The sequence below is a fragment of the Esox lucius genome, chromosome 3, assembly GCF_011004845.1.
Source record: "Esox lucius isolate fEsoLuc1 chromosome 3, fEsoLuc1.pri, whole genome shotgun sequence".
NCBI classification, from domain to species: domain Eukaryota; kingdom Metazoa; phylum Chordata; class Actinopteri; order Esociformes; family Esocidae; genus Esox; species Esox lucius.
Window position 1 is genome coordinate 29223159 of NC_047571.1, and position 25870 is coordinate 29249028.

Consider the following 25870-nt stretch of genomic DNA (forward strand, 5'->3'; position numbering starts at 1 on the left):
ATTAGTGACCTAATTAATCAATCAAGTACAAGGTTGGAGCCAAAACCAGCAGACATTCGGTCTTCCATGGAACCGGTTTGACATATCTGCCCTAGCCACTTCGTTGTAGTCTTGCGGAGCCTAACCCTAATCCCTCCCGGTTTTTGAAATGGTCGTTTATAACACTGTTTCCGTTTAACTGAATGTCAAAGAGCGTTTAACTAACTGAACGTTAAGTGTGACTTGAACGCAACCCGGGCTTTTAATTGGAGACAGCTGTAAATGGGGGGTTTTGAAGTCTGATCATTCAGTCATTATCTTCGCACCCTGGTGACGGTGAGTGAAGGACAGTTTTATCACGCTGATGTGGTCTGGTGTGTGCGTGAGAAGTGATTTTATTCCCATGGCGTGGAAAGATCGAGGGGGGCATCCAGCTTCGGCGTGGTTAGCGCTGCTCGTGATACTATTAAACTCTTTTTGTCACTGCAATGCATTAACGCTAACAAGCTCATCAAAATCATCCACGGTGGTGGCCCCCAATACGAACAATGGTAATGAGGAGCCATCTAGACCTACAGGGGATATGCGATATGGAAGACTTATACTTGGACGTAATATCCAACCCAACAAGGAGGGTCTTGATACTGTTGAACATACTGTTCCTAAAGTCAAGTTCTCCAACGGATCTTCGGATGATGACTACCAGTCTGATATGAGTACGTATGTGGATTTCATGCCGTCTGAAAGTTTCAAGACATTTCGGTGAACTGTTTTTGTTCTGAACTCATTTGTACCACCGTACTTGTGAATCTAATTTGGCATGTACATTGTTTGCACCTCTCTGTGAATTGAAGCGTTTAGCCCCGACAGTGCTTTGTAACGTAGCAGTCTTTAGTTTTTGGACACGAGGATGCGCGTGAGTTCCTGGTTTCAACTTCTATACTGGCCATGGACCGCAAACCCTGAGATGCATTTTAGTTGTTACAAAGTGATTAACAACGCCATTAGAACAGTATTTTTGGTCATACTCATATTTAGGTAATAAAACACCAGTGTACGGTAAATGGCCAGTTTAGTGTTACTAGGCCTTACCACCGCTGATTTGTGCTTCCCGCTCTTATGAATTGGGTGTAGCTGTTAGTGATAAATTATTACGACTTTAATGTTATTCAGGGAAAAATACACATTTCTCAGTTGTACTCGAGGAACAACGTTGTGTTGTTGCAATAAAGATTTGTAATGTGTCGATGATAAATCGACTTAAATCAGTTTTTACTGTCCCAGGGATATCGTCTGCTTGTTCCCACGGTCTGTTCCATTTACTACGCTATGACATTTATGTTGCAATATCATATTAGTGATTGGTGCCATTAGTATCCATTCACACTGCAAGCATAATGAACCTGAGGCTAGTGATGGCCATACGAGGCTTCATTACCGTTGTTCTAGCAGCAGGATATTATGCTAGGAGCGCTAACTCAGATTTAGTTTTTCAAAATAAAAGCCATAATTACAATATAAGGCAATATAGTGAGCAATCTATTCTGTACATATTGTTTAATGTCCATTCCAATATTGTTAGTCTGTTCTTTTTTTAGACTAACTTTATTGCTGTATACATTTCAATTATGGCTTTTATTGTGATAAAGAATCTGAGTGGTGCCAGCATAATATCCTGCTGCAAAAACTACGCTAAAGAATCCTCGTTTGGCCATCACTACTCGAGGGGCATTATTGTTAGGTTATACACCATGTGGTTAGAATGATGATTAGCTAAGAGAACCTCTTAGTCATGGTATATTGGCCATACCCCCCCCCCCCCGCCTCATTTGCTACTGCTTCCAGCTAATCAATAATCAAATCACACTATGAATTGCAGCATGTTAGACTTGACACTTTATACGATTGTTCCTCACTATGTTCCTTTTCTTTGTTCTGCAAATCACACAATGTAACTTTGAACCAATTTATGTAATCAAAATGAACAGAAATGCAATTTCCTTAAGCTGGAAAAGTTAGTTCATCTCTACTTTTACCATGGCAGAAGACCAGATCTCAGTCCTATTGAAATGGTTTGTGTGAAAGAAAGCCCTTCAACATGACACTGTAGAGTGGGCAAAAATTACTCCCAGTTGATGTAAGAGACTTAGAGACAGTTGCAAGAAGTCTATATGCACTTATTTCAGCCAAAGGGGGGAACATCTGCTATTGAAGTGAAGGGCACTTTGTTTTTCTGTGTTTCTGGAGATTTTTGATTAACGATCAAAGTATAATATTTCAGTGTGTCACTTATGACTACTTAACTGTCAATCATGTTTAAGGGACAACCACACCTGTGTGAAAATGTTGTCCTTAATTGCGTTTTCTATTTCAAGATTGGGGTTGGAATGAATCGGAGCGCACGGAACGTGAAGCTGATGGCTTGGCTAGCTCAAATAGGGCAGCGGTGGAGCGTCTACTGAAGATGGAACCAAGGGTCGAATGTGTAGGAGACTCCATGAAACTAAAGGTCCATGACACAGGCTCCAAACCAGGGTCTCTCTTTTTTGTGAACCGAGGCAAGTATTTATGCCCTCATGGTATTTCATGACCCCAAATTGAGTCATTTCAGTCCCTTTTTTTTTTGTGTGTATGCATTTCTCTCTGCATGCTACTGGTAAGAGTTACCATTGTCGTTATGTTTTGCAGGGATGCTTCAGTCTCCGCTGCCATTGTCAAATTTGCCCCAAAGCTGTGGTCATTCCTTGCAAGGAACTCCGAGGGATTGGATTTTTCGTGCTCCCTATGATGGGTGTTATGTTACTCGGGAGGTGAGATTGTTACTGGGAACCGACTGGCTCTTCCTGTTTTGGTAACCATGTGTTAACTGTTTCAGTGAGTAACATTGTCTCTCTTTCCAGAATGATTATTACATTTTCCCTTTGCTTTGGTTGGGGTTGCCATTGAAAATGTCTTGCCCTGCTGAAAAGCCATCTAATGCCAACCCGCCTACAGTTTCTTGCTACCCAGAGGGCATGGTAGTCAAAATACATGACACCTCTGCCAAGGAGCTACAAGTGAAGTGTAAGTTTAAACTTAATTATTTTATGTACAATAACATTTGGGGAAAGTGAAGCCATGTGTATACTTGAAGTTCCTTTTGTACGATTATTTATTTCAGTCAAGGAGCAGTGGCAGTCATTGATGAGGGTTTCATCACATTGTGGGTACAGTGTTGTAACACACCCAGATGGTCTGGTCATATCTGCTTGCTATGAACCCTGTGTGGAACCTATGGTAGGTCTCTGAACCTTAAGGCCATGTAAAGGTCTTTGCTGGTTGTAAAAGGATAAGAACAGGGGTTACTTAAGATGGTCATGTATGACGTGTACATTTTTGTTGCAGGATGGCATGTTCACTTTAGAACTTGCTGGAAGGGAGGGTGAGATTAAATTGTCTTGCCCATATCTGCCGGTTTCTGATGTTGAGCCAACTGATCCACAACCGTTACCCTGCCTATCAGAGACTTCCAACAAGCCGTGCTTGACCACTCCAACACCGGGGAAAGTCTACCAGAAGCCCAAACACCCTTCTAAGGTTGTGGACCCTGGGTTGCCCACTGAGCCAAAGTTGATCCCTCATCCAGTCCCTCCCACCCCAGTGCAGCCTTCTCTACCCCCCAAAAAGCAAGCTACGCAGCATCCTTTCTACCCAAAGCCTGCTGAGAAGCCACATTCTGTAACTCTGTCTCCTTGGAAGCCTCAGCATTACTTTCCCTTCCACCCTCATCCAGCTAAGCCTGTAACTCCTCCCCCTGAAGACCGTAGTCTTGGTACTGAAGAACCTCTGGTTCCTTGGTACCCAGATCATGTTTACCCTTGGCCAGGCAAGCCTGTAACTCCTCCCCCTGAAGACCCTATTCTTGGTACTGAAGAACCTCTGGTTCCTTGGTACCCAGATCATGTTTACCCTCGGCCAGGCAAGCCTTTTACTCCTCCCCTTGAAGATGACGTTCCTGAAAAACCTCAGGTTCCTTGGTATCCAGATCACTACCACCCTCAGCCAGGCAAGCCTGTAACTCCTCCCCCTGAAGACAAGGTTCCTGAAAAACCTCAGGTTCCTTGGTATCCAGATCACTACTACCCCCAGCCAAGAAAGCCTGTAACTCCTCCCCCTGAAGACAAGGTTCCTGAAAAACCTCAGGTTCCTTGGTATCCAGATCACTACTACCCCCAGCCAAGAAAGCCTGTAACTCCTCCCCCTGAAGACAAGGTTCCTGAAAAACCTCAGGTTCCTTGGTATCCAGATCACTACTACCCCCAGCCAAGAAAGCCTGTAACTCCTCCCCCTGAAGACAATGTTCCTGAAAAACCTCAGGTTCCTTGGTATCCAGATCACTACCACCCTCAGCCAGGCACGCCTGTTACTCCTCCCCTTGAAGATGATGTTCCTGAAAAACCTCAGGTTCCTTGGTATCCAGATCACTACTACCCTCAGCCAAGAAAGCCTGTAACTCCTCCCCCAGAAGACAAGGTTCCTGAAAAACCTCAGGTTCCTTGGTATCCAGATCAATACCACCCTCAGCCAGGCAAGCCTATAACTCCTCCCCCTGAAGACAAGGTTCCTGAAAAACCTCAGGTTCCTTGGTATCCAGATCACTACTACCCCCAGCCAAGAAAGCCTGAAACTCCTCCCCCTGAAGACAAGGTTCCTGAAAAACCTCAGGTTCCTTGGTATCCAGATCACTACCACCCTCAGCCAGGCACACCTGTCACTCCTCCCCTTGAAGATGACGTTCCTGAAAAACCTCAGGTTCCTTGGTATCCAGATCACTACCACTCTCAGCCAAGAAGGCCTGTAACTCCTCCCCCTGAAGACAATGTTCCTGAAAAACCTCAGGTTCCTTGGTATCCCGATCACTACTACCCTCAGCCAAGAAAGCCTGTAACTCCTCCCCCAGAAGACAAGGTTCCTGAAAAACCTCAGGTTCCTCTGTATCCAGATCACTACCACCCCCAGCCAAGAAAGCCTGTAACTCCTCCCCCAGAAGACAAGGTTCCTAAAAAACCTCAGGTTCCTCTGTATCCAGATCAATACCACCCTCAGCCAGGCAAGCCTGTAAGTCCTCCCCCTGAAGACAAGGTTCCTGAAAAACCTCAGGTTCCTTGGTATCCAGATCACTACTACCCCCAGCCAGGCACGCCTGTAACTCCTCCCCCTGAAGACAAGGTTCCTGAAAAACCTCAGGTTCCTTGGTATCCAGATCACTACTACCCCCAGCCAAGAAAGCCTGTAACTCCTCCCCCAGAAGACAATGTTCCTGAAAAACCTCAGGTTCCTTGGTATCCAGATCACTTCCACCCTCAGCCAGGCAAGCCTGTAACGCAACCTTTTGAAGACCACAATCCTGAAAAACCTCACCTACCCAGGCATGCCACACATCCTCATTTCACTCCAGTGCCAACTCCTGCTGTAGATCCCCCTCCAGCAAATAAAATTATTCCACCTACTGAAGTTCCCCTGGGCTATGTAAAACCTCCCCACTACCCTGTACTTGAAACCAGTCCGACTACCCGACTCCAGCCACCCCGGCCTGTTGATTGTCCTACCATCTGCCCTACGGGTTTTTTGAACTGCTGCCCTGCTAACCAACCTCATCTGACAAATGTCCCTTACCCACCCCGTCCTGCGGATTGTCCTACCATTTGTCCTACTGGTTTCTCGAATTGCTGCCCCGCACCTATATCTTTCCATCATCATCACCACAACCATTTTGGCCCTGCCATATCCAAGGATAATGGTATTGTTCCCATTTACCCTTTTAAACAGTTATCTGACTTGCTAAAATACACATCGGTTCCTGTCCCTGGACCAACCCCAACCACTATAACTCCTCTAACTGGTACAGACCAGACCATAGACCCCACTAAAAGTTCCTTGAGTTTCCATGATTTCTGGATTCGGCATAGACTTGGGTTTCCTGCTGCCTCAGATCCAAATGACTTAGTGCCATACTCAGACTTGAAAAAGCCCACTGAATTGGAAGCACCAGCAGATTCAGCGCTACAGGTTCAGCCCTACAACACACAGCAGTCAATTCACCGATATAATTTGAACAATCATCCAAATGGCCAAACACCTTCCAGTAGCTCCAACAAGCCAACTGAAAAGCAGCCACAGATACAGCCATATCTGCCCTATAATACCCAGCGGTTTATGCACCTATATAATCCACAACGGCTTATGTACCCTGATCATATGCCCTACAGTTCACAACAGTCCCATCGCAAAGCATTTCCTACCCCTAACAAACCATCTGAATCTCAAGTATTTTCTAGTGACCCCAACAGGCATTTGAAACCTCAACCTCCAAAGCAGCAGCATTTCAGACCTCCGCCTCAGGATGACCCTGGCATGCTTTACACATCTGAACCTTTGGAACCAGACCACCAAACCAGTCAGTCTGAATCTCCATTACAGAGGCGTGGCAAACCAAATAATGCTCAAGAGCAACCACATGGCAAGCCTAAGCCACCAAAACTAGTACAAGAACTGGGTGGTTCTCATCCAAGTAATTCAGAAAGTCTTACTAACCTTCAACAACCAGTTTCCTCTGACCCACAAATGCCTAGTTACGTGTCCTCCTTGCCAATATATTATGCTGGTTCCAAACCATTCTACCCCAGGAAGTCTCCAGCCAAGCCGCCTCTTGAACTGTCCAGACATGACGTCCCAGAGTCATTAACACATTATTGGAATCCCATCATGCCACTCCCAGCTAATCAGAAGCTAAATGCATTTACCCCCTCCCAACCCACTGGAAGTCAAGACCGTGCTGCAAACCAACTAAATGGCATGTAGCCCTAAGTAACTTGTCCATGTTCACTAAACTTGTTAAAACTGCATCAAACTCTGATTAACTTGCTTCTGTCTTTTGCAGCAAATGTGAATCGTCCTATCAATGCCAACAATGGGGCTGGTCACCAGAAGCGGTCAACTTCTTGATGTTTTCCCAATAAAGTGTTGGAAACTTGCAACTGCTTGTTTTTGTTTTTTATCACGACCCTTGCATGTGTGATTTTGGCACCTTAAGTATTTTAGCCTGGTTGGTTTAACAATTATATTGTAACCCAAAGTTTTACCCCTGGCACAAGTTCCCCATATACTGACCTGTTTTTTGTTTGTGTATTTTCAGTTGAGGATGGACAAAAAGTGACTTAAGAACCTGCCTCTTTAGAACAGGTTCCTAGAAGGTCACTCAATTTGGAATTCAGAACACAGCAATGTGACACCTCTGTGGTTTAAGCCTACCATCTAGTGGTCATCTAAAGCATGAATTCCTAAGATTTGGTACTTTGGTGAATTGGTTCAGTTGGTTGCATGTTTAGGAAATGTGTTGACTGAATAGCCTACTAGATGGAAGCTCTCCATTGAGTAAACATGTATAAAGATCACCCTCTGAGTCCAAAAGCACCCCAACAGCTAGAATGCTGTTATTTGTACATCCTTGTGTGTTTTGTGTTAAATGGAAGTGCAGAGTGAGAGCTAAAGATGATGGATTATTGATATCCCATCGAAGCCTTTATGGTGTTTCAATATGGGTATTGCCATTGAGGGCTTTCAGTGTTATGTGAGTAATTTAACATGCCCATATCCACAGTGACTTACTATGGTGACTTGATGGTATGCATACTTTTCATATGGGCAAAGAAATCAAACCCGCAATCCTGAACTTAGCTCTGCCACATTCAATGAACTGAGCCACATGGAAATGTTTCAATGTAGCCAGCTGGATGGGACATCCAACAGTGTTGTCTGTTGGTTTATCACACCTGGTGGCCTGGTTGGATTCATGTTCAAGGCCTGGGATCTTAATTTTAAATGTGGCTCTGTCTGGGTTGGGGTCTGTGCTACAGTGTAGAATGAGCATGTCTTTCTCTTCAGTTAAATTGGTAGAGCTCCTCCTTAGCAGTCAGTGTTGCCAGGTGGGCTGTTATTTTTAATGACAGTGTGTGTGTGTGGGCCAAAATGGGCATAATTGAGTAGATTAACAGACAGAGTTGAATAGAAGAAAAAAAAATGTGGGTGTCAGTGGAGTGCAGAAAATATGCCGGGGCATGGACTCCATTAGCTTGAACTTCCACAAGCTGAAGTGTTCTGGAGACAATGAACACCATACTTCCTGCAGGGTGGTCCACAATTCTGTTGTATTCCGAGGTGTAGGATTTGTGTTCCACAGTGCGTTGAATGGCATCCCAGATGTGTTCGATAACGTTGATCTGGTGACTTGGGTGGGAATGGCAAGACCCCAAACCTCGGATGAGTGTTCCTCTAACCGTAATTTGGCGTGTCTAGACTTGTGTGGCGGCGCGTTGTCCCGTTGGAAGAGGCCAAACCCGTCAGAATGAACGCAGGACATGAACCTGGTGCAACACGTCAAAAAGGATGCACACACAACGTTCACCTGTCAGACGTTTGTAGACTGGGAGTCCCATTTAATGCCAGCTAAACAAACCCCATACCATTAAACAGCCCCATAGCCACCACCACAATGCCCTGTTGACATGCGGGATCAATGGCTGCATGGGGTTTTCTCCACACACAGATCCTTCAGTCTGCCCGAAACCGTTGGAAACGCGTCTCGTCAGACCAGGCTACTCGTTTCCAGTCATCAAGGGTCCATCAGGGTGACGGTGTTCCCGAGCCCAGGCGAGGCGCCTAGCTTTGTGTCTAGTATTCACCAGGGGTACTCGAGTTGGGTGTCCGCTCCTAAAGCCCACATCCGCATTCCCCACGCTGATGTTTGCTGAGGGCCCAGCGGTGAATGCAGATGTTTGAGGCGGTGTTGCACGGCTACCGTGTGGAATGATTCTTGCCAGCCGACGCTGGTCATGCTCTCCCAAAGTATTTTTATGGCCAAGCTGCTGTTGTGAGATGTTTTGCCAGATTTCTTGTATTCACGGTACACCCTTGAAATGGTAGCAAGTGAAAATCCAAACTTCTCCTCTACCTCCGAAATGATATGACCCATCTAACGAGGTCCAACTGTTAAACCACGTTGAAAGTCGCCTAAATCATGATAACTTGCCGTTCTCACAGCGCAAACAGCACTAGATTCTTCTACAGATGTCTATGCTTTATATATGCACTGGCAGACTCAACCGATGCCGTGCCTAGGTGGCGTTGCTATGTATTTTGTATGGGCTTGTCTGTACCCGTTTTTTTGGCACTTCTGTGTGTTTTCCAAGCACTGACAGCCACGTTGTCAACCAGATATCTCGTGGATATTTTGGATTCTAATGACGTCACGGGTGGTTTCGCTCGGTGCAATCCTGACCGCTCCTGACACTGCCAGTTGCTGGCAGGATGATGGTGTATTTGGGTTCATAGACATGGACATCTGGCAATCAAATGCCAACGGTATCAGCAAACCGTGTATTCAACCCTGATCCCTGCTCTTTGTCATTATTGAAATAAGAAGTCTAAAGGGTTTACTGATTTAAGCGTCTGCTGATCATTTACTTGGAATGTCTGCATGTTTGCGTGGGCTTTAAACGCCATGAAGGTCTCCTAATTTTACACGGTAATACGGGTACATAGATTTTTGAAAACTAGCGTGATCCAACTAGGTAGTTCTGCTCATTTGTCTTTATCACCAATCAGCACGTTTGTTCTTTGCAGAGAAGTAGTAAAAAATAGGGTCTCTAAGGACAATATTTACAGAAGCAAAGTACAATTTAATATATTTCCCTGAACGTTGTGTTGTTATGGCATGCTGCTTATTTCTTTATATGTATTTTATTTAATCTTTATTTTAGGAGGGAAGTTCATGCTAAGACCAAAAGTCTCTTTTGCGGCTGACCCCAGCATCAACACAACTATTAAACAATAGAAAGTATGGGGTGCAAAACACCCCAGAAATAAACACAATTCATAAGATACAAACACATTCTGCATGGACATACTCCTCTATCATCCGTTTGAGTAGCCCTGGAGGCATCAATTCATTCAACTTAAAATGATCTTGGAATTTATGGCAAATGTAAGGGGCAGAAAAACTACAAGCGTGTCTACCTACCTCCATGGACATTGCAGGTATCTCTAGAGTTAACCATCTCTGAGACCGTTTGGTAGTTTGTATTTCTGTATATCAGCAGAGAAGCAGTGTGCCTTGGGGTTAACCCCCCCCCCCCCTTCCTTATATATCCACCAAAATATTGCAAATTTTATTTCCACACATTCCTTGGTTGCCACTATTCTTGTTCACCTAGAAAATGTTGTTGAATTAACCAAGCTGAGCAGTTAATTCCACAAAAACTATTTGGGCATAAGTGGATTTAATTTTTTTGTCATTTAGAAAACATTGTCATGTGATCAAGTTAGACCTATATACTGATGTTTGATAGTTCAATAGGATGGCCTTAGGCTAAGTAATCCACTTGTTCAGATAATTTTTAGTTTTTTATAGCAATCCTGTTTTTTGTGGTCATGTTTGGGGCTTAACGTGCCCTCTACTTTCGCACGGTTAGTATAACAGACTTATCAATTGGCACTGATATTGAATGAATTGCACAATGTTATTGATTAAGTGTTTTTAACTTAATACATTTGCACGGTTAACCCCATAGGGAGGGGCATATTGCCCCGGTAGTGGGGTAAAACGCTAATTTACATATTTTGTCATTTGATTATGTTGCAATAAAATAGAATCATTCTTCCAAATATTTTTATCTAAATGTATTTGACTATAGTCAATATGTTTGTACAGAAATCAGACCAAACAATGCTTTTTTGAGTCTGAAAAAACAGATTTCCCTTAAAGGGGGGCGTTTTACCCAAAATTACCCTAATGTACGGTAGCGTGGTGGTAATTTATGCTATAGTGCTTTAAAATCAAAAATACTTAAATGCATAGATCTACATGACTTCAGAGAGGGCCAGCCTACTTTCTCATACAGAGAGCAATGACTGTCAAATAAGTACAGTTGTGCTCAAAAGTTTGCATACCCTTGAGAATTGGTGCTATATGTACCATTTGTAAAGAAAACATGAATGAGCAGGGTGCAGCATGCAGTCTTTTGTAATAGTTGTCTATGAGGCCCCAACTTTTTGCAGGTTGGGCATAGCTGCCCATTCGTCTTGTCAAAATGCCTCCAGGTCATGCAAAGTCTTTTGTTGTCTTGCATGAACCGCACGTTTGAGATCTCCCCAGAGTGGCTCGATGATATTAAGGTCAGGAGACTGTGATGGCCACTCCAGAACATTCACCTTTTTCTGCTGTAACCACTGGAGGGCCGACTTGGCCTTGTGCTTAGGGTCATTGTCATGCTGGAAAGTCCAAGAGCCTCCTATGTGCAGCTTTTGTGTAGAAGAATGCAAATTGTCTGCCAGTATTCCCAGTGCCTTTAGAGCTCACACTCCCCTAAAACATCAGTGAGCCCCTACCATGCTTCACAGTGGGGATGGTATTTTGTTCACTGTCTGCCTTGTTGACCATCCCCAAACATAACGCTTATGGTTGAGACCAAAAAGCTCTATTTTGGTCTTGTCACTCAAAATTACAGTGTGCTAGAAGCTGTGAGACGTGTTAAGATGTTGTCGGGCATATTGTAACCTGCTTTTTTGTGGCTTTGGCGCAGTAAAGGCTTCTTTCTGGCAACTTGACCATGCAGCTCATTTTTGTTCAATGATCGTCACATTGTGCTCCTTGAAACAACCACACTGTCTGTTTCCAGATCAGCCTGTATTTCTCCTGAGGTTACCTGTGGGTTTTTCTTTGTGTCCTGAACAATTATTCTGGCAGTTTTGGCTGAAATCTTTCTTGGCCTACCTGACCTTGGCTTGGTATCAAGAGCTCCCCAAATTTTCCACTTCTTAATAAGTGATTGAACAGTACTGACTGGCATTTTCAAGGCTTTGGACATCTTTTTCATATCCTTTATAATGTCCTATTACCTTGTTACACAGGTCTTTTGACAGTTCTTTTCTGCTCCCCATGGCTCAGTATCTAGCCTGCTCAGTGCATCCATGTGAGAGCTAACAAACTCATTGACTATTTATACACAGACACTAATTACAATTTAAAAAGCCACAAGTGTGTGAAATTCATCTTTAATTGCCATGTTAACCTGTATATCACCTTGTGTGTCTTTAACAGGCCAAACATTCAAGGGTATGTAAACTTTTGATCAGGGCCATTTGGGTGATTTCTGTTATCATTATAATTTCAAAAGGAGCCAAACAACGTGATAATAAATGGCTTCATATGATCACTATCCTTAAATAAAATGTAATTTCAAAATCAATGCCAAAGTTTCACAATTTCTACCAGGGTATGGAAACCTATGAACTGTAATTTTCCAACAAGCCACAGTTAGCCTGATCAAAGCCCATTGCTGACAATTTCCCGAATGAGCAATAAGTCATCAACGGTGTCCAAAAGTTTTGATAGATCAGTAAAAGGTCCTACAAAAGATGTTTCTTGTTATCTAGACTGTTTAACACACCATTTAAAACCAAGGAAGCAGCAGAGATTTGTGCTACGACCGGGTCTGAACCCTGACTTTTGGGGGGGTTTCAGGCCGGGTGTTCTGTAAAAGCACTTTGTGACAACTGCTGATGTAAAAAGGGCTTTATGAATAAATGTCATCCATTGTTTGGATTATATTTAGAATACATATTTTTTTGCCTAAGTCATAGCTGCTTATGTATCAGGGACTTCAAGGTGCTTTACATTTTGATGGAGTATTAACATTAGCTTAACCCAAAGTAAGGTAGGGTTACAGTCAATGGGAGCCTTAATCGGTACATTTATAAGATAACCAGCTTTTATCCCACAAGGTCTGAACTCGCTATGTAGTAAAACAATTAATCATGAGGGTATGATTGGAAGTATGAAGGCATGGACTAACTCTTAATTTCGTAAGACCATTCAAAGTGAACTTGTTTTTTTTTTGTGAGTCAGATTTGCTTCTTGGCACATTGTTTTTATCCACATGATGATTCAGGCCTTTGCTATGACACTAAATATGTGAAATGCACCGTCATGCACCATGAAGTGATTTTAATTTATCAATTCATTGCTTGATTTTTGGAAGATCTATGGTGCCAGTCCTGAAAACGAATTAATTTGGAATACCTTAATGATGATCAACAGAGAGGTCTATTGACTTGGAGCTGACCACTTTCATACAGAAAAATGAAAGGCGCATGATAACAGAAAAGATGAATGATGTTGTTCTTTATTATCCCCGGATATAGAGCAACACTACAAATGAACCCTTTTTACTGTGATATACACGGTGGTTTGGTCCTTCAATATTGATTGGCTAAACGCTGTTGTCGTACATCTAACTGTATAGTACAGTGACTTTTTAAAAATCTTCTAATTACTTTGGTCGTCTGTTTTTAATAGCAATAATGTGCCTCTGGAGTTTGTGGTAGATGGTCAATATAGTATGGCTATCCTGGCAGTCTGAGTTCCTACCTCATTGCTTCATTAAATATGTAATTCATAATAGGTATGATGACAAACACCCTGACCAAATTATATAACACAAACTTTGCCAAATTATGTATTTTTCTGTATGCATTATTTTTGTAAAGGTATTCTAATAAGGAACATTTTTAATTGCAATTAGTATACATACAGTAATATAATTTTTTTCCAGTACGGGAAATAGAACATCTTAGAAGAATTTCTTCCTCCCAGGACACCGTAGCGGAGCGGGCAGCATTTTTACCACCGGGCTCTCGACTATACCAGCTGGTTGCGCAGCCTCTCTCTTCACCACCACGGTCACAGGCGATGCGGAGCCCGCCACACTTTCAACTGCGACTGGGGACGCATCGGTTGCTATAGGGATTTCCGCAGCTGGCACCACTGGCACCACTGGCACTATAGCCTCCGCCGACTCGCCAGACTCTAAAGACTCGGCTGACAGAAGGCCGCTTAGGTTGGGGTTGTGGAGGGCGGTGAGTTTGTGATGCCTCAATCCGTGGCCCACAGGTATGTTACCGGCCTGGATGCGGACGGATGGAGGAGGTACCGGGACTGTGCCACTGGTGTCCAAAATTGGAGTCTGTACATTTGAACAATATGCATGTTGGCCGAGTGCTGTCTCAACTTAATGGTTTCTGTTACGTTTTCTTATATGGCTTTTATGGTTTGTTTCAACATATGTTGTAAAGGAGACAAATTAATAACTGTGTAAAAAGATTATAATTATTCATCTACTTGGAAATGATTACAACTTTTCTCTTACCTTTGCAGGAGCCCCAAATAAAGTACAGCCAACAGAGTGGGAAGGGATGCCACCTGAAGCTTGACAAAATCCACGTTGCTAAAAGAGTAAAGAAACACGGCTTTTTTAACTAGTCATTTAGTGGTATTAAGAGCAATACATTGATTATGTTTCCTTGCATCACTAGCGTACAATTTTGAATGCATCCGTACACGCAGGGCAAACATTCAAAGTACCAGCAGGTTTGAGCACGCCTCCTTTAAGACACCATGTACTTACTGCTGTGGCAACGGTCAGCGGGACACAGTTTTCACTCTCACCAGCGGTGCAGTTGGTCTCTACTATGACATATTCCGCTAAGTATTGCAAACCACCAGCCACGATCTGCAAAGTGAATTGACGTACATTGTGGCTTTTGCTTTTAGTTGTCTCGCACTTAGCGTATGGGAGCAAAAAGCCTCGAACATAGGTCACATGCTCTGTTCAGATGATAAGGATCGTGCCTGAAGACTAACGACAACTTCGATTTCGCCTACTCGTCTTCGCGAAGTGCACTCAGTGTGCGTCGACAAAGAAATAACAGTTCACCTGAGTTGACATGCGTCCAACTTCCATGATGTCGAACAATGACGTCTGGCCTGTTTGTTTGTTGAAGGAGTCCAGCGAGGCAGAGACCAGGGCCAGCCCTGTTGTGTCATTGAGGGGCAGAAGTGAGGCGCACCCGAGACAGAGGTCCTCTGTTGATTCTTTACATGGCAGCAGACAGACAGACAGACAGACAGACAGACAGACAGAGGAGGTTAGCGTCTTGTTAGAGTGAATGATACCTTGTGTTGTTTGCGTGTACGCATCATTTCTGTGATACCTGTCAGTGTTTGTGAGACTTTGTTCACAAGTTGTGTTGATTTATTTGCCCAGGATATGTGATTGTCAAAAAACATTTTGGGATTTGATAAATAATTAAATAGAAACTGCATACCTTCCGTTTTACACTTGAAACCTATGACAGTCATGACTCCTCCCACATTCGACAGTATGACATCACAGTCACCCTGCACCGCCTTAAAAAAACACAAAATAAAAATATGACTATTGCTCCACTGGAATTAACCAAATAAGATGAATAAAGTGGATACTCAGACTTACCGTGGCTACTTTGGGACGGACGGTGCAGTTGGCGACAGGCGTGGGGTCCAGAACATGGCACATGGTCTCCAGCAGGTCCACTTCCAGCTTGTAGGTCTCAGTTCCATCAGGCTATGGATGAATACAGGAGAACAAGACTAAAGGGAAATGTACTGCAAGCCAGTGTCTATTAATAGCAGGACTGAAAGGTGAGGTGTTCTAGGTCAGCACCCATGCTATGACAATGTGAATACATCCTAACCCTTGAGCCATCTTTACAGATGAATGCATGAGCAGTGGGGACTTTGTATCAAATGTGTATTTTCGTTTTGGATTTCAAGTTTTTGGCAACACTAGGTTTAACAAAACCCGAGTAAAGATATACTAATATTTTATCTGGGTCAACAGACAGGGGGAAAGCTGATAATGTCATTAATACCATGTTATTCTGTAGTAACAGAATGCAGTCTACACTGAGGCTACGCAACAAGTATGACATTTTTAACTCTGGACTTCGAAGCCAGTTTCACTGATAAAAACGAACTAACCAGCGACTCATTTAGACCTGGAGCCTGGAGGTGGAACATAATGCCAGTAGGCTCTGGATCTTAAAGGGTCAAAGTTGAATAGACTCGAGTGACTAGCAAGACAGTTGGGGGGGCATTCTCTTCTAACTTGAGGCCTTCTGGACCAGCTACATTTTGAAACCCCCATAATTTACCAGATGATAATTTTATGAGTCAGCTTGGCATGAAAAATGACCAGCCCTCTGCTGAAATGCCAGGTTTCCAGTCTGCCCCGTGTAGAGGACAGTCTTATGTTTGGCCCTGCATAGAGTACAGTCTATGTTTGGCCCTGCGTAGAGGACAGTCTATGTTTGGCCCTGCATAGAGTACAGTCTATGTTTGGCCCTGCGTAGAGGACAGTCTATGTTTGGCCCTGTGTAGAGGACAGTCTATGTTTGGCCCTGCGTAGAGGACAGTCTATGTTTGGCCCTGTGTAGAGGACAGTCTATGTTTGGCCCTGCGTAGAGGACAGTCTATGTTTGGCCCTGCGTAGAGGACAGTCTATGTTTGGCCCTGCGTAGAGGACAGTCTATGTTTGGCCCTGTGTAGAGGACAGTCTATGTTTGGCCCTGCGTAGAGGACAGTCTATGTTTGGCCCTGTGTAGAGGACAGTCTATGTTTGGCCCTGTGTAGAGGACAGTCTATGCTGCACTGTAAGCTCTTCTATTATTCGTGCTCCCCCACCAGCTCACCTTGGAAATGATTTTGATGTCGTCAATCTGGTTCAGGGCGTACTTGTAGCCGTGCGTGTGCTGGCTGTTGAGGTAGTCCTGGGCCACCAGGGCTGCGGCTTCCGCTTCCGCCGAGTCGCAGAGAGGACGGGTCACATTATAAGGCTGCAGGTGGCCTCCCGTCCCGGTCAGCAGCCCCAAAACTACAACAAACGCCAGGAAACTCATCATCAGGAGGGATGGGACGGCGAGAGGAGGTATGTATGTTAGCAGAGTGCTGGGAAGATACAGGAAAAGGTGGACTGAGTCCATGCGCCTTGGTATATATCCTGTACTTTAAACTTCGGCCCAGAGCCAAGTTAAACAAGTCCACCCCCAGACCCCTGCGCAACAGGTAGGTTATGCGAGGGCAATTGGTCTGATTCCATTGGGGAATTTTGCCAAGATAAATGCCAACAGACTAACGTTCTGAGGTGATCAGGTGCATTGGTGTGAGCATAAGGATGTCAGAGTTGTGCTCTTCAGTTCAACAAACTGTTTTTCCAGCTTGGGTCCAAAACTAAAATCTTCAATTGATAATTGGTGCTACTACACTTTTCAACTTTCCCACCTGATACACATGTGAATATTGAAATTACTGTACTCAACACTTTACCTCATGCACTCTCATCATTCTTCAAGTCATTTATTAGTGTTCTGTCCTTGTTTCAGCTTTTGATATTTTAATATATTTCATCTAGTTATCCACTGTTTTTGGGTGAACTGACAGGTAGGCATTTCAATGAGGCCAGGCTAGTAAAGTTGTGTACTAGCGTCTGCTGTGTAGATGAGGCTAGTAAAGTTGTTTACTAGCGTGTACTGTGTAGATCAGGCTAGTGAAGTTGTCTACGAGCGTGTACTGTGTAGATCAGGCTAGTGAAGTTGTCTACTAGCGTGTACTGTGTAAATGAGGCAGGTAAGGTTGTCTACTAGCGTGTATTGTGTAGATGAGCCACATCCACAAGGATGCAGTGACACCTGGTGGATTATGTTGGCTATCCCACACAGGCACAGGACAACAATTTGCAGGTGTACTCCGGTCCCTTTGTCACACCTACTGCATGCATTAAACTGCCTGCGTAAGACGACAGAATTGGTAGCAAAATGTGCATGTTGAAATTAGTATGAAATGCACATTCCCTGTCACCTTTATGTCTATACTTAACCTAGGTCGAACACCTACACCGAACTTTTAAGACTACACGTAACGTAGTGCGAACCCCTACACCGAATCTTTAAGACTACACGTAACGTAGTGCGAACCCCTACACCGAACTTTTAAGACTACACGTAACGTAGTGCGAACACCTACACCGAACCTTTAAGACTACAAGTAACGTAGTGCGAACCCCTACAAACTTTTAAGACTACACGTAACGTAGTGCGAACACCTACACCGAACCTTTAAGACTACACTTAACGCAGCACAAACACCCAAACATAACCTGTAATGCCAAACCCTAAAAGTATCCCCAATTCTATTACAAACCCTAGGTGTAAGTTTCAAGCTGAACCAAACCTCTAAGCTTGAATAAGCCTTTTTCCTAGTTGGGACCACCCAAAAAGACAAGTCTGGTTTGTATGGTTTTGCTTTTTTTGACTTGAGGCCCAACGTGTCGATTGACCAGGATCACAGATATACACAACCACTAAAACAGAAATATACTTTGTCCTTAAATAAAAATGTCTTACTAAGGGCAGATTTTTTTCTGTTTTATTATTTATGTGAGGACTTCTGGTCCAAATTTGATCTGTGAAACAAAAATATAAATTTGCTTTTTATCCTTGTTGGGACCAGAGAAATTATTTCCCCCTGAACTCTCAACCTAATGCTAAACCTAACCTCAGCAACATAGCCTTTATGCCTAAACTTATCCTAATTCTAATCATGATCTGTAATGCCTAAACCTAATTCCACTTCTAACACTCACCCAAATTGTAGTATGCTTTACCCAATCCCCTTAACCCAAACCCTTTTTCAAGCCTTTTTAATAGCTGAAACTGAATCTTAAGCTTTACTATCTTTATGGGGACGTCTGACCCCCAGGATTCTCTCGTGTTGTTCTAAAACCCGTAATTCTGACACTATACCTAACTGTATATTTTAACCGAATAATCTAACCCTACCCAGAGAACAAATTGTGAGAAACGATTCGCAGGTTATAATATCGGTGGGGACGAGTTTTGCCTGTTCATACACTCATTGTGCAAAATGTTAGCGGTTGAAAAGCGATTTCAGATGCACTTTTCCCTTAAGACATTCCGAGTGGTATGTAGCGTAAGGGACGTGACGTACTTAACGTGCGACGACGATATCGTCACATTCCACGAGTGATTTTTTGTAGTGTTTTGCAATGTACAAGACTGGTCATCTAGAGAGAGTCTGAAACACCTTTGTGGTGAAGGTGTCGACGTATTTGGGTAAATACATGTTGCTACTAATGCATTTCAGCCAGTCAAGACAATATGAAACATACCGACCTTTCGTATTTAATGATTGCATAACCCTTGTTTTTCCCGAAACACTGACACGTGCTAACTAAACGAGGACGAGTTGACTATACTCAGGTAGCCTCTTAGCTACGTGTTCTAAAATAGACGATCATCTATTTACCGTAACTTCTCCTTATACCACGCAGGTAGTCATGATTCATGGTAGCCAATTAAAACATCTTTATCATAATTTTTTTGCCGTTGGCTGTGTGTGAATGTGAAGGCTATATCATATAAGGCTATGTGTGCTATGGCCCTAACTGAAATGACAATGCCAGAGACAACCTATGTTTTTGATGTAAATTTTTTTTTAGCTACCTATCAAAGTTTTGCTTAGGACAAGTTGTTGTTTTTGCCATTTGGTACAAGAGACATCTAAGGCAATGTTGTTTCTCTTACCGTCTGGTGTGTTTAGTACTTGTAGCCTGTTGGCTGAGGAGACAGAGGAGGCAAAAAGTGAAGACACGGATTTGTTGTCTTGCTTTGCTTCATTGGGTCAACCTGAAGGAAGACGAATGGGGAGCCATCCCCTGGAGAATGTGACCAATCCAAACGGCTCACTCATGAGCCAAAAGCTCTCAGCTCTCCAATCAAACTCAAGACCAGAGCCGATGGTCTCGGCCCGCCTCGAGAGAAAACGTAAAAAACTCAGTAATTGCAAATGCAAAACGACGCCTTCTCTCATCTCCGCTGCGGGTCTCACTGGTACGACCGATGGAATCCACAAGACCTCTGTGTCTCAGGACTTTTCTGACCCGGGTCTGTCCTCTGTTCAGCCCCCTCATCCTGCATTCACCGTGCACAGCAATGAAAAGCTCCTCCCTGTCACACAGTCCCATGTCCCTTGCAGCCTGCCTGTGGCGTGGCGTCCCAACCCTTCCCAAACCAACACAGCCCCCACTAGAGCCACCAAGCACAAACCAGGCCGGCGAAGGAGCCTCCGCGGCCTAAAGCTCGCCGTCAAAGGAACCTCCCTTCTCTCCATGCGACGTAAAAGCCGGTTGCAGAGACGGCATAATGTCAAGTACCAGCTGGGGAGGAAGTGGCGGACACTCAGTTTTCACTTCTGGGCATCCATTGTCAGAGCTAAGAGAGAAATGAGAACCAGGAAGCTCCTGATGTCTATTGTGACAGTGAAGAATGCGAAAGCAGCGAACGCTGGGGAAAGAAAAGGAAGCCAGAAATTGCCAGAGATATGTGAGAGAGAAGTGGTCTCTTTGGACATTGGATGTAATAAACCAAGCCTTGTCAGCGCAGCGGAAAGCCAGGCAAGTTCCTCAAGCATATTCAGACATGGAAAATGTGGTCCGATACTGGGTTTATGTTACATTTATTTGTTCAGGCGAAGGGGTCCTCCGACCAGAAAGCGTGTCCACCCGTGGGCACATCTGCCCAATGTGGCAACCCCGGCACGGAGGGCGTCGACTGTGGCGTAACCAGCGAACGGCGTGGCGTTGCCCCCGAAACAAACCAGGCCCCTTTGGATACAAAGCGACCGCCGCCGTTACCCCTTCGGAGCCCGTGGGCGTCCAGAGGCATCTGTTGGGAAACAACACGAAGCCTCATCTATGGTACTTTTTCACATCTTGTATGCACATGCACGCGCCTACACACACACACAGACACACTTCTCTTTTAGTTTTGAGTGACTAACATTCTTTCCCTGTAGAGTTCCTTCACTGCTTTTACGTTAAGTATGGAAGCTTCATCCCACTGAGGAAGGGCGACGTATTGGTGCACCTTAACGATAAGCTAAACACGGACCTTACTAAGTGGTGAGTACACGGACAAACCGGTTTTGGCTCACCCAATTAAGCAATATTAGTACTACGACACTGCTGGACCCGACGTGCGTTAGGCATTAGTTGTCTTCTTCTCCAGACCGAAGTTCACATACTCCGCCCCCTTTTGGTCAGGGAAGGTGAACGGCATTTAAAGTCAAAATAGTCAAAATAAATTCTGTTTGGCTTTGAGGCACAGCCTTGAACTAAGACTGGGATGTTCTTCCTGGCGAGGAGTCGGTGGCTAAGGAAAAAAAATCTAGGGCCCTAGGAATTATAAACCTTTAATGAACCAGTTTTTCCCAAACATCTTGGAAGATCCAGAGGAAACCTGTTTTAGTCATGAACTAGTTCACTCGGTTCATATATTTGAGGGCTCGATGAATGGTTGTCCGAGTTTTGAGAAGCCCTGTACTGATCAGCCAAACAATGTTGTGGTTTTCCTCTTTTATAGGAAGCCTTTCATCTCTGCAGAAGCAAGGGAGCTCAAGGCTGTGGTGATGCGTGCACCTATGCCCTCTTTCAGAGTGCTCTACAATAAGCACACCTTGGGCCTGGAGGACCTGTCTACACTGGACCACCAAAACTGGCTTAATGACCAGGTCGGTGCTTGTCACAAGGGTTTCACAATTTTCGCCCATGATAAATGTGTATTTGGAAACCGCCTATATTGTTCTTAAGTAGCCTAAGTAGTATCAAAATAGTATTTAAGTACTATTTATATATTAGTGACTGTACTTTGTGTTAAAATGGACTTCCGACTTTGGTATATGTATAAAACATACAAATAGAATTAGCATTTTAGTACACTTGAAATATACTCTGAGTCTATTTCAAATATAAAATGTGCCGCTATTTTAATGTAATTTAGTGTACTAACATAAGTGGTTCCAAATTAATACACTTTAAGCACTTTTGGCTGGGGCGGTTCATGGAGTTAAACTACTCACAACCGACGCCAGACATTTTTTCAGACCAAATGACCTGACCCAGAGGAACTGGAGCGTCAGTTTACTGGGATTAGGATGGGTGTCCTTACCGTTGGGTCTGGGTGTCTTTACCGTTGGGTCTGGGTGTCCTTACCGTTGGGTCTGGGTGTCCTTACCGTTGGGTCTGGGTGTCCTTACCGTTGGGTCTGGGTGTCCTGGGTGTCCTTACCGTTGGGTCTGGGTGTCTTTACCATTGGGTCTGGTGTGTCTGCACAGTCTGAAGTTAATTTACCTCAATGTTATGTAAATTTATGACCCTGTTCGAACCTCTTTTGTGTTTTAACCTTGAAGGTCATGAATATGTATGGAGATTTAATCATGGAGTCCGCACAGCACAGGGTAGGTGTTGTTTTTAGTAATCCTATTAGTTAAAACTATTTTTATTTGTCAAATTATGAATTACAGAAAAGTATTACATCATAGTCATGTCAAGAAACTGAGGGGTAGAAGTCCCACAGCGACACAATTGAGCGAAACTAGCAGCTTTTTGGATGCTGAGTGTGCACTTCATGCTTGTTGCAGGTCCATTTCTTCAACAGCTTCTTCCACCGACAGCTTATGACGAAAGGATATGAAGGTGTGAGGAGGTGGACCAGGAAGGTAAGGGCTAAAAATGGAGTTGTCTTAGGCTCACCTTAAAGTATTTAAGAGACTGTTAGCAAAATCACGAAATTATTTTCAATCACACGTCGTAACATAATTACAAGTGAGAGAGTCTTGGTGGGGGTGGGGGGTACGTATGCAATCCTTTAAACAGGCATGGACTCCTCTACCTGGGATAAGAAAAGTCTTGTTTTGCATTCAGTTTAAAAAAATCTAATAAATAAAACGATAAAATCATGTCCTTGTCCCTATTGACCACAGTCTCGGCTCCTGTTGCCCTCGTGTCCTGCAGGTGGACCTGTTCTCCAAGTCTCTGCTGCTGGTGCCCATCCACCTGGAGATCCACTGGTGCCTGGTGACGGCCGACACAACCACCAAGAGGATCCACCTGTATGACTCCCAGGGCTTTGATTTCAAGGAGGCAGCTGAGGTGATGATCACTGGACCTTCATGCCAACTGCCCCCCCCCCCCTACCCCCACCAATTTGAAAATGATGCCCCCTTTCACTTGAATCAGAATATGAAATGTCCTTTCCACAGAATGTGTTGCGTTACATAATGACAGAAGCATTGGAGAAGAAGCAACCCTCGTTTCAAAGTGGCTGGAAGATTTATTTAAACGAGGTATGTTTTTGTTAGCCGTGTGTAGTTTGTTGACATTAGCTGTGTGTCAAGACATGGTTAGTATACTGCATAGCTTGCAGAAACATGCCATTACAATATAGCCCATAAAACTCACTGTTTTAGCTGTCTGTTTCCCCATTGGGCTTTTGCAGAGTATACCACAACAGACCAATGAAAACGACTGTGGCGTTTTTGTCTTAGAGGTACTTGTATTTTTCAAAACTCATGATTAAATAGGACATTCTTTAACAATCATCATTAGCATCATTCATTTACCTCATGTTGTGTGAATGCAGTTTTGAGTAAAATCCCACTCACACACACACTAATTCCCCTGCCTCTCTTTCAGTACTGCAGATGCCTTGCCTTGGGGAAACCATTGCATTTTTCACAAGGGGACATTCCGAGGTTTCGGAAGAGAATCTACAAAGAGCTCTGTGAGTGCAAGCTCCAGGACTGACATCCTTTCCTTTACGCTCTCCTGGTCTGAAACCTCGACTCACTTGTCTGTTTCTTTTCCCTAGTTGTTATTTATTGATTATTTAGCATGCCGATCAGCGTGGAACCAAGTGTTTTAGGATTTGTGTGTCCTGAGACTGGTCTCTCTTTAGCTGTAAAGCTTGGCATATCAGTTTTTAAGATCTGGTACACACAGTCCAAGACAAGTCCTGATACGCGTGTCCACGGTTTGTCAACAGTTACTGCATTTATTTAGTGGGCATTCTCAGTTTGGACCATGGCTGAAGGCATCAGAAATTATTAATTTTACCTTGTCAGTGAATTTGTTTAAAATCCAGAGTATAATCATGTTGTTTGTGTTTTTAATGTTTTGGACATAATGTATGTCACATTTCAGTTTTTTGCCACTGATACATTGAATTCATTTGGAAATGAACTTGTCTTTGTTACATTCGCACTGCAGCTTGAATGGGACTATCTGTAGTTACAATATTTTGTAATTATTGTGTACCTATTGACACTTGAAAAATACTTATAAATGAATGAACATGAATTTAGTTCAACTGTGGTTTTTATCTAATCAGAACCCAAAATGCAAACCTGTTCTACTTCATGATTGTGAACAAACCGTGTATAATCTCCAAATATGCTAGTTTAAACAATTGTCAGAATTGCAGCGTATTATCTTCAGGTTACTGCTGGGTGTCTTAAAACGCTAACAGAGCTTCAAGCTTTTATTCTTGGCTCAACACAGGATCCAACAAACAAACAAAAAAACAATGGAATAGATTGCAGCAGCCTGTGTTTATTTGACCAAGTTCCTTCAATGTGTTTATTTCAATGATAACACACTACATACAAACAAGAAAGAAAAACCAGGGAAGCCTAGTTTGGCTGAGCCGTGAGTAGAAGTGATTGTGATGAGCAAGGGAGGGTTTGAAGAGCAGTTATTTATGGGCCAATGCCAGCTTTTTTTGTGAGAAGTGGCCAAACTTGAACTCACTTGATAAAGGCAAGTGAACTCTGCAGTGAAAACTGCCCAAAAGCGACTATATAGTTGGGTCTGGAAATAATTGGACTCTGGCACTGTTTACCAAAATATAGTTAAATGTGGGCTAAAATGCAGTCTCTGATTTAATTTGAGGGTGTTCACAGCCAAATTGGAGGAAGGGTTTAGGAATTACAGCTCTTTAATATGTAGCCCCCTCTTTTTCAAGGGACCAAAAGTAATTGGACAATTGAATCAAAAGCTGTTTCATGGACAGGTGTGGACTATTCCTTTTGTTATCTCTGCATCAATTAAGCGGGTAAAAGGTCTGGAGTTGATTCCAGGTGTGGCATTTGCATTTGGAAGCTGTTGTGAACCCACAACATGTGGTCAAAGGAGCTCTCAATGCAAGTGAAAGAGGCCATCCTTAGGCTACGAAAAAATTATCCATCAGAGATTTATCAGGAACATTAAGAGTTGCCAGATCAACAGTTTGGTACATTTTGAGGGGAAAAAATGCACTGGTGAGCTCTGCAACTCAAAAAGGCCTTGATGTCCATGGAAGACAACAGTGGTGGATGATCGTAGGATCCTTTCCATGGTAAAGAAAAACCCCTTCACAACATCCAGCCAAGTGAAGAACACTTCAGGAAGTTGGCATATCATTATCCAAGTCTACCATGAAGAGAAGACTTAAACACAGCAAATACAGAGGGTTCACCACAAGGTGCAAAACATTCATAAGCCTCAAGAATAGAAAGGCCAGATTAGACCATTCATATGCATATTACACTGAAATTATATTTATAATATTCAATACTTCTACCCATATTGTTCATATTCCCCATTCTACACTCTTTAAAAAGTGCTGCTAGTTTATATTGTTATGTTTATTATTGCTGTATTTTTGATTTACACTTACCTAAAGGATTATTAGGAACACCTGTTCAATTTCTCATTAATGGAATTATCTAATCAACCAATCACATGGCAGTTGCTTCAATGCATTTAGGGGTGTGGTCCTGGTCAAGACAATATCCTGAACTCCAAACTGAATGTCAGAAAGGGAAAGAAAGGTGATTTAAGCAATTTTGAGCGTGGCATGGTTGTTGGTGCCAGACGGGCCGGTCTGAGTATTTCACAATCTGCTCAGTTACTGGGATTTTCACGCACAACCATTTCTAGGGTTTACAAAGAATGGTGTGAAAAGGGAAAAACATCCAGTATGCGGCAGTCCTGTGGGTGAAAATGCCTTGTTGATGCTAGAGGTCAGAGGAGAATGGGCTGACTGATTCAAGCTGATAGAAGAGCAACTTTGACTGAAATATCCA

The 25870-nt window shown here is 43.5% G+C and overlaps 3 protein-coding genes across 5 annotated transcripts; 2 read left to right on the top strand and 1 right to left on the bottom strand.

Moving 5' to 3' along the window:
- Positions 1-271: 271 nt before the first annotated feature.
- On the top strand, positions 272-6992 carry LOC105028926 (titin). Its single transcript, XM_029115921.2, has 7 exons — positions 272-695; positions 2355-2537; positions 2668-2789; positions 2880-3042; positions 3140-3255; positions 3364-6811; positions 6899-6992. Exons 1-7 carry the CDS (start codon positions 344-346, stop codon positions 6961-6963), a joined length of 4449 nt encoding a protein of 1482 aa, XP_028971754.2. The 5' UTR covers positions 272-343; the 3' UTR covers positions 6964-6992.
- Positions 6993-13543: 6551 nt separating this feature from the next.
- Positions 13544-16890, bottom strand: ahsg2 (alpha-2-HS-glycoprotein 2). The gene is made up of 7 exons (XM_010901993.4): positions 16585-16890; positions 15348-15458; positions 15181-15262; positions 14790-14947; positions 14481-14585; positions 14223-14300; positions 13544-14039 (listed from the first exon to the last, which is right to left on the bottom strand). The coding sequence occupies exons 1-7, from the start codon at positions 16873-16875 to the stop codon at positions 13647-13649; spliced, it is 1218 nt and encodes a 405-aa protein (XP_010900295.3). The 5' UTR covers positions 16876-16890; the 3' UTR covers positions 13544-13646.
- Positions 16891-18898: 2008 nt separating this feature from the next.
- LOC105028929 lies at positions 18899-24104 on the top strand. 3 transcript variants are annotated; one of them, XM_010901995.3, is made up of 11 exons: positions 18900-19023; positions 19511-20363; positions 20438-20666; positions 20765-20870; positions 21331-21478; positions 22157-22204; positions 22388-22465; positions 22761-22898; positions 23009-23092; positions 23245-23295; positions 23442-24104. In XM_010901995.3, exons 2-11 carry the CDS (start codon positions 19611-19613, stop codon positions 23550-23552), a joined length of 1746 nt encoding a protein of 581 aa, XP_010900297.2. In that variant the 5' UTR covers positions 18900-19023; positions 19511-19610; the 3' UTR covers positions 23553-24104. The 3 variants fall into 3 exon arrangements, with proteins under 3 accessions (XP_034144395.1, XP_010900297.2, XP_010900296.2); XM_034288504.1 differs by having other exon boundaries at positions 18899-20363; positions 23216-23295; positions 23442-23551; XM_010901994.3 differs by having other exon boundaries at positions 18900-20363.
- Positions 24105-25870: the final 1766 nt, after the last annotated feature.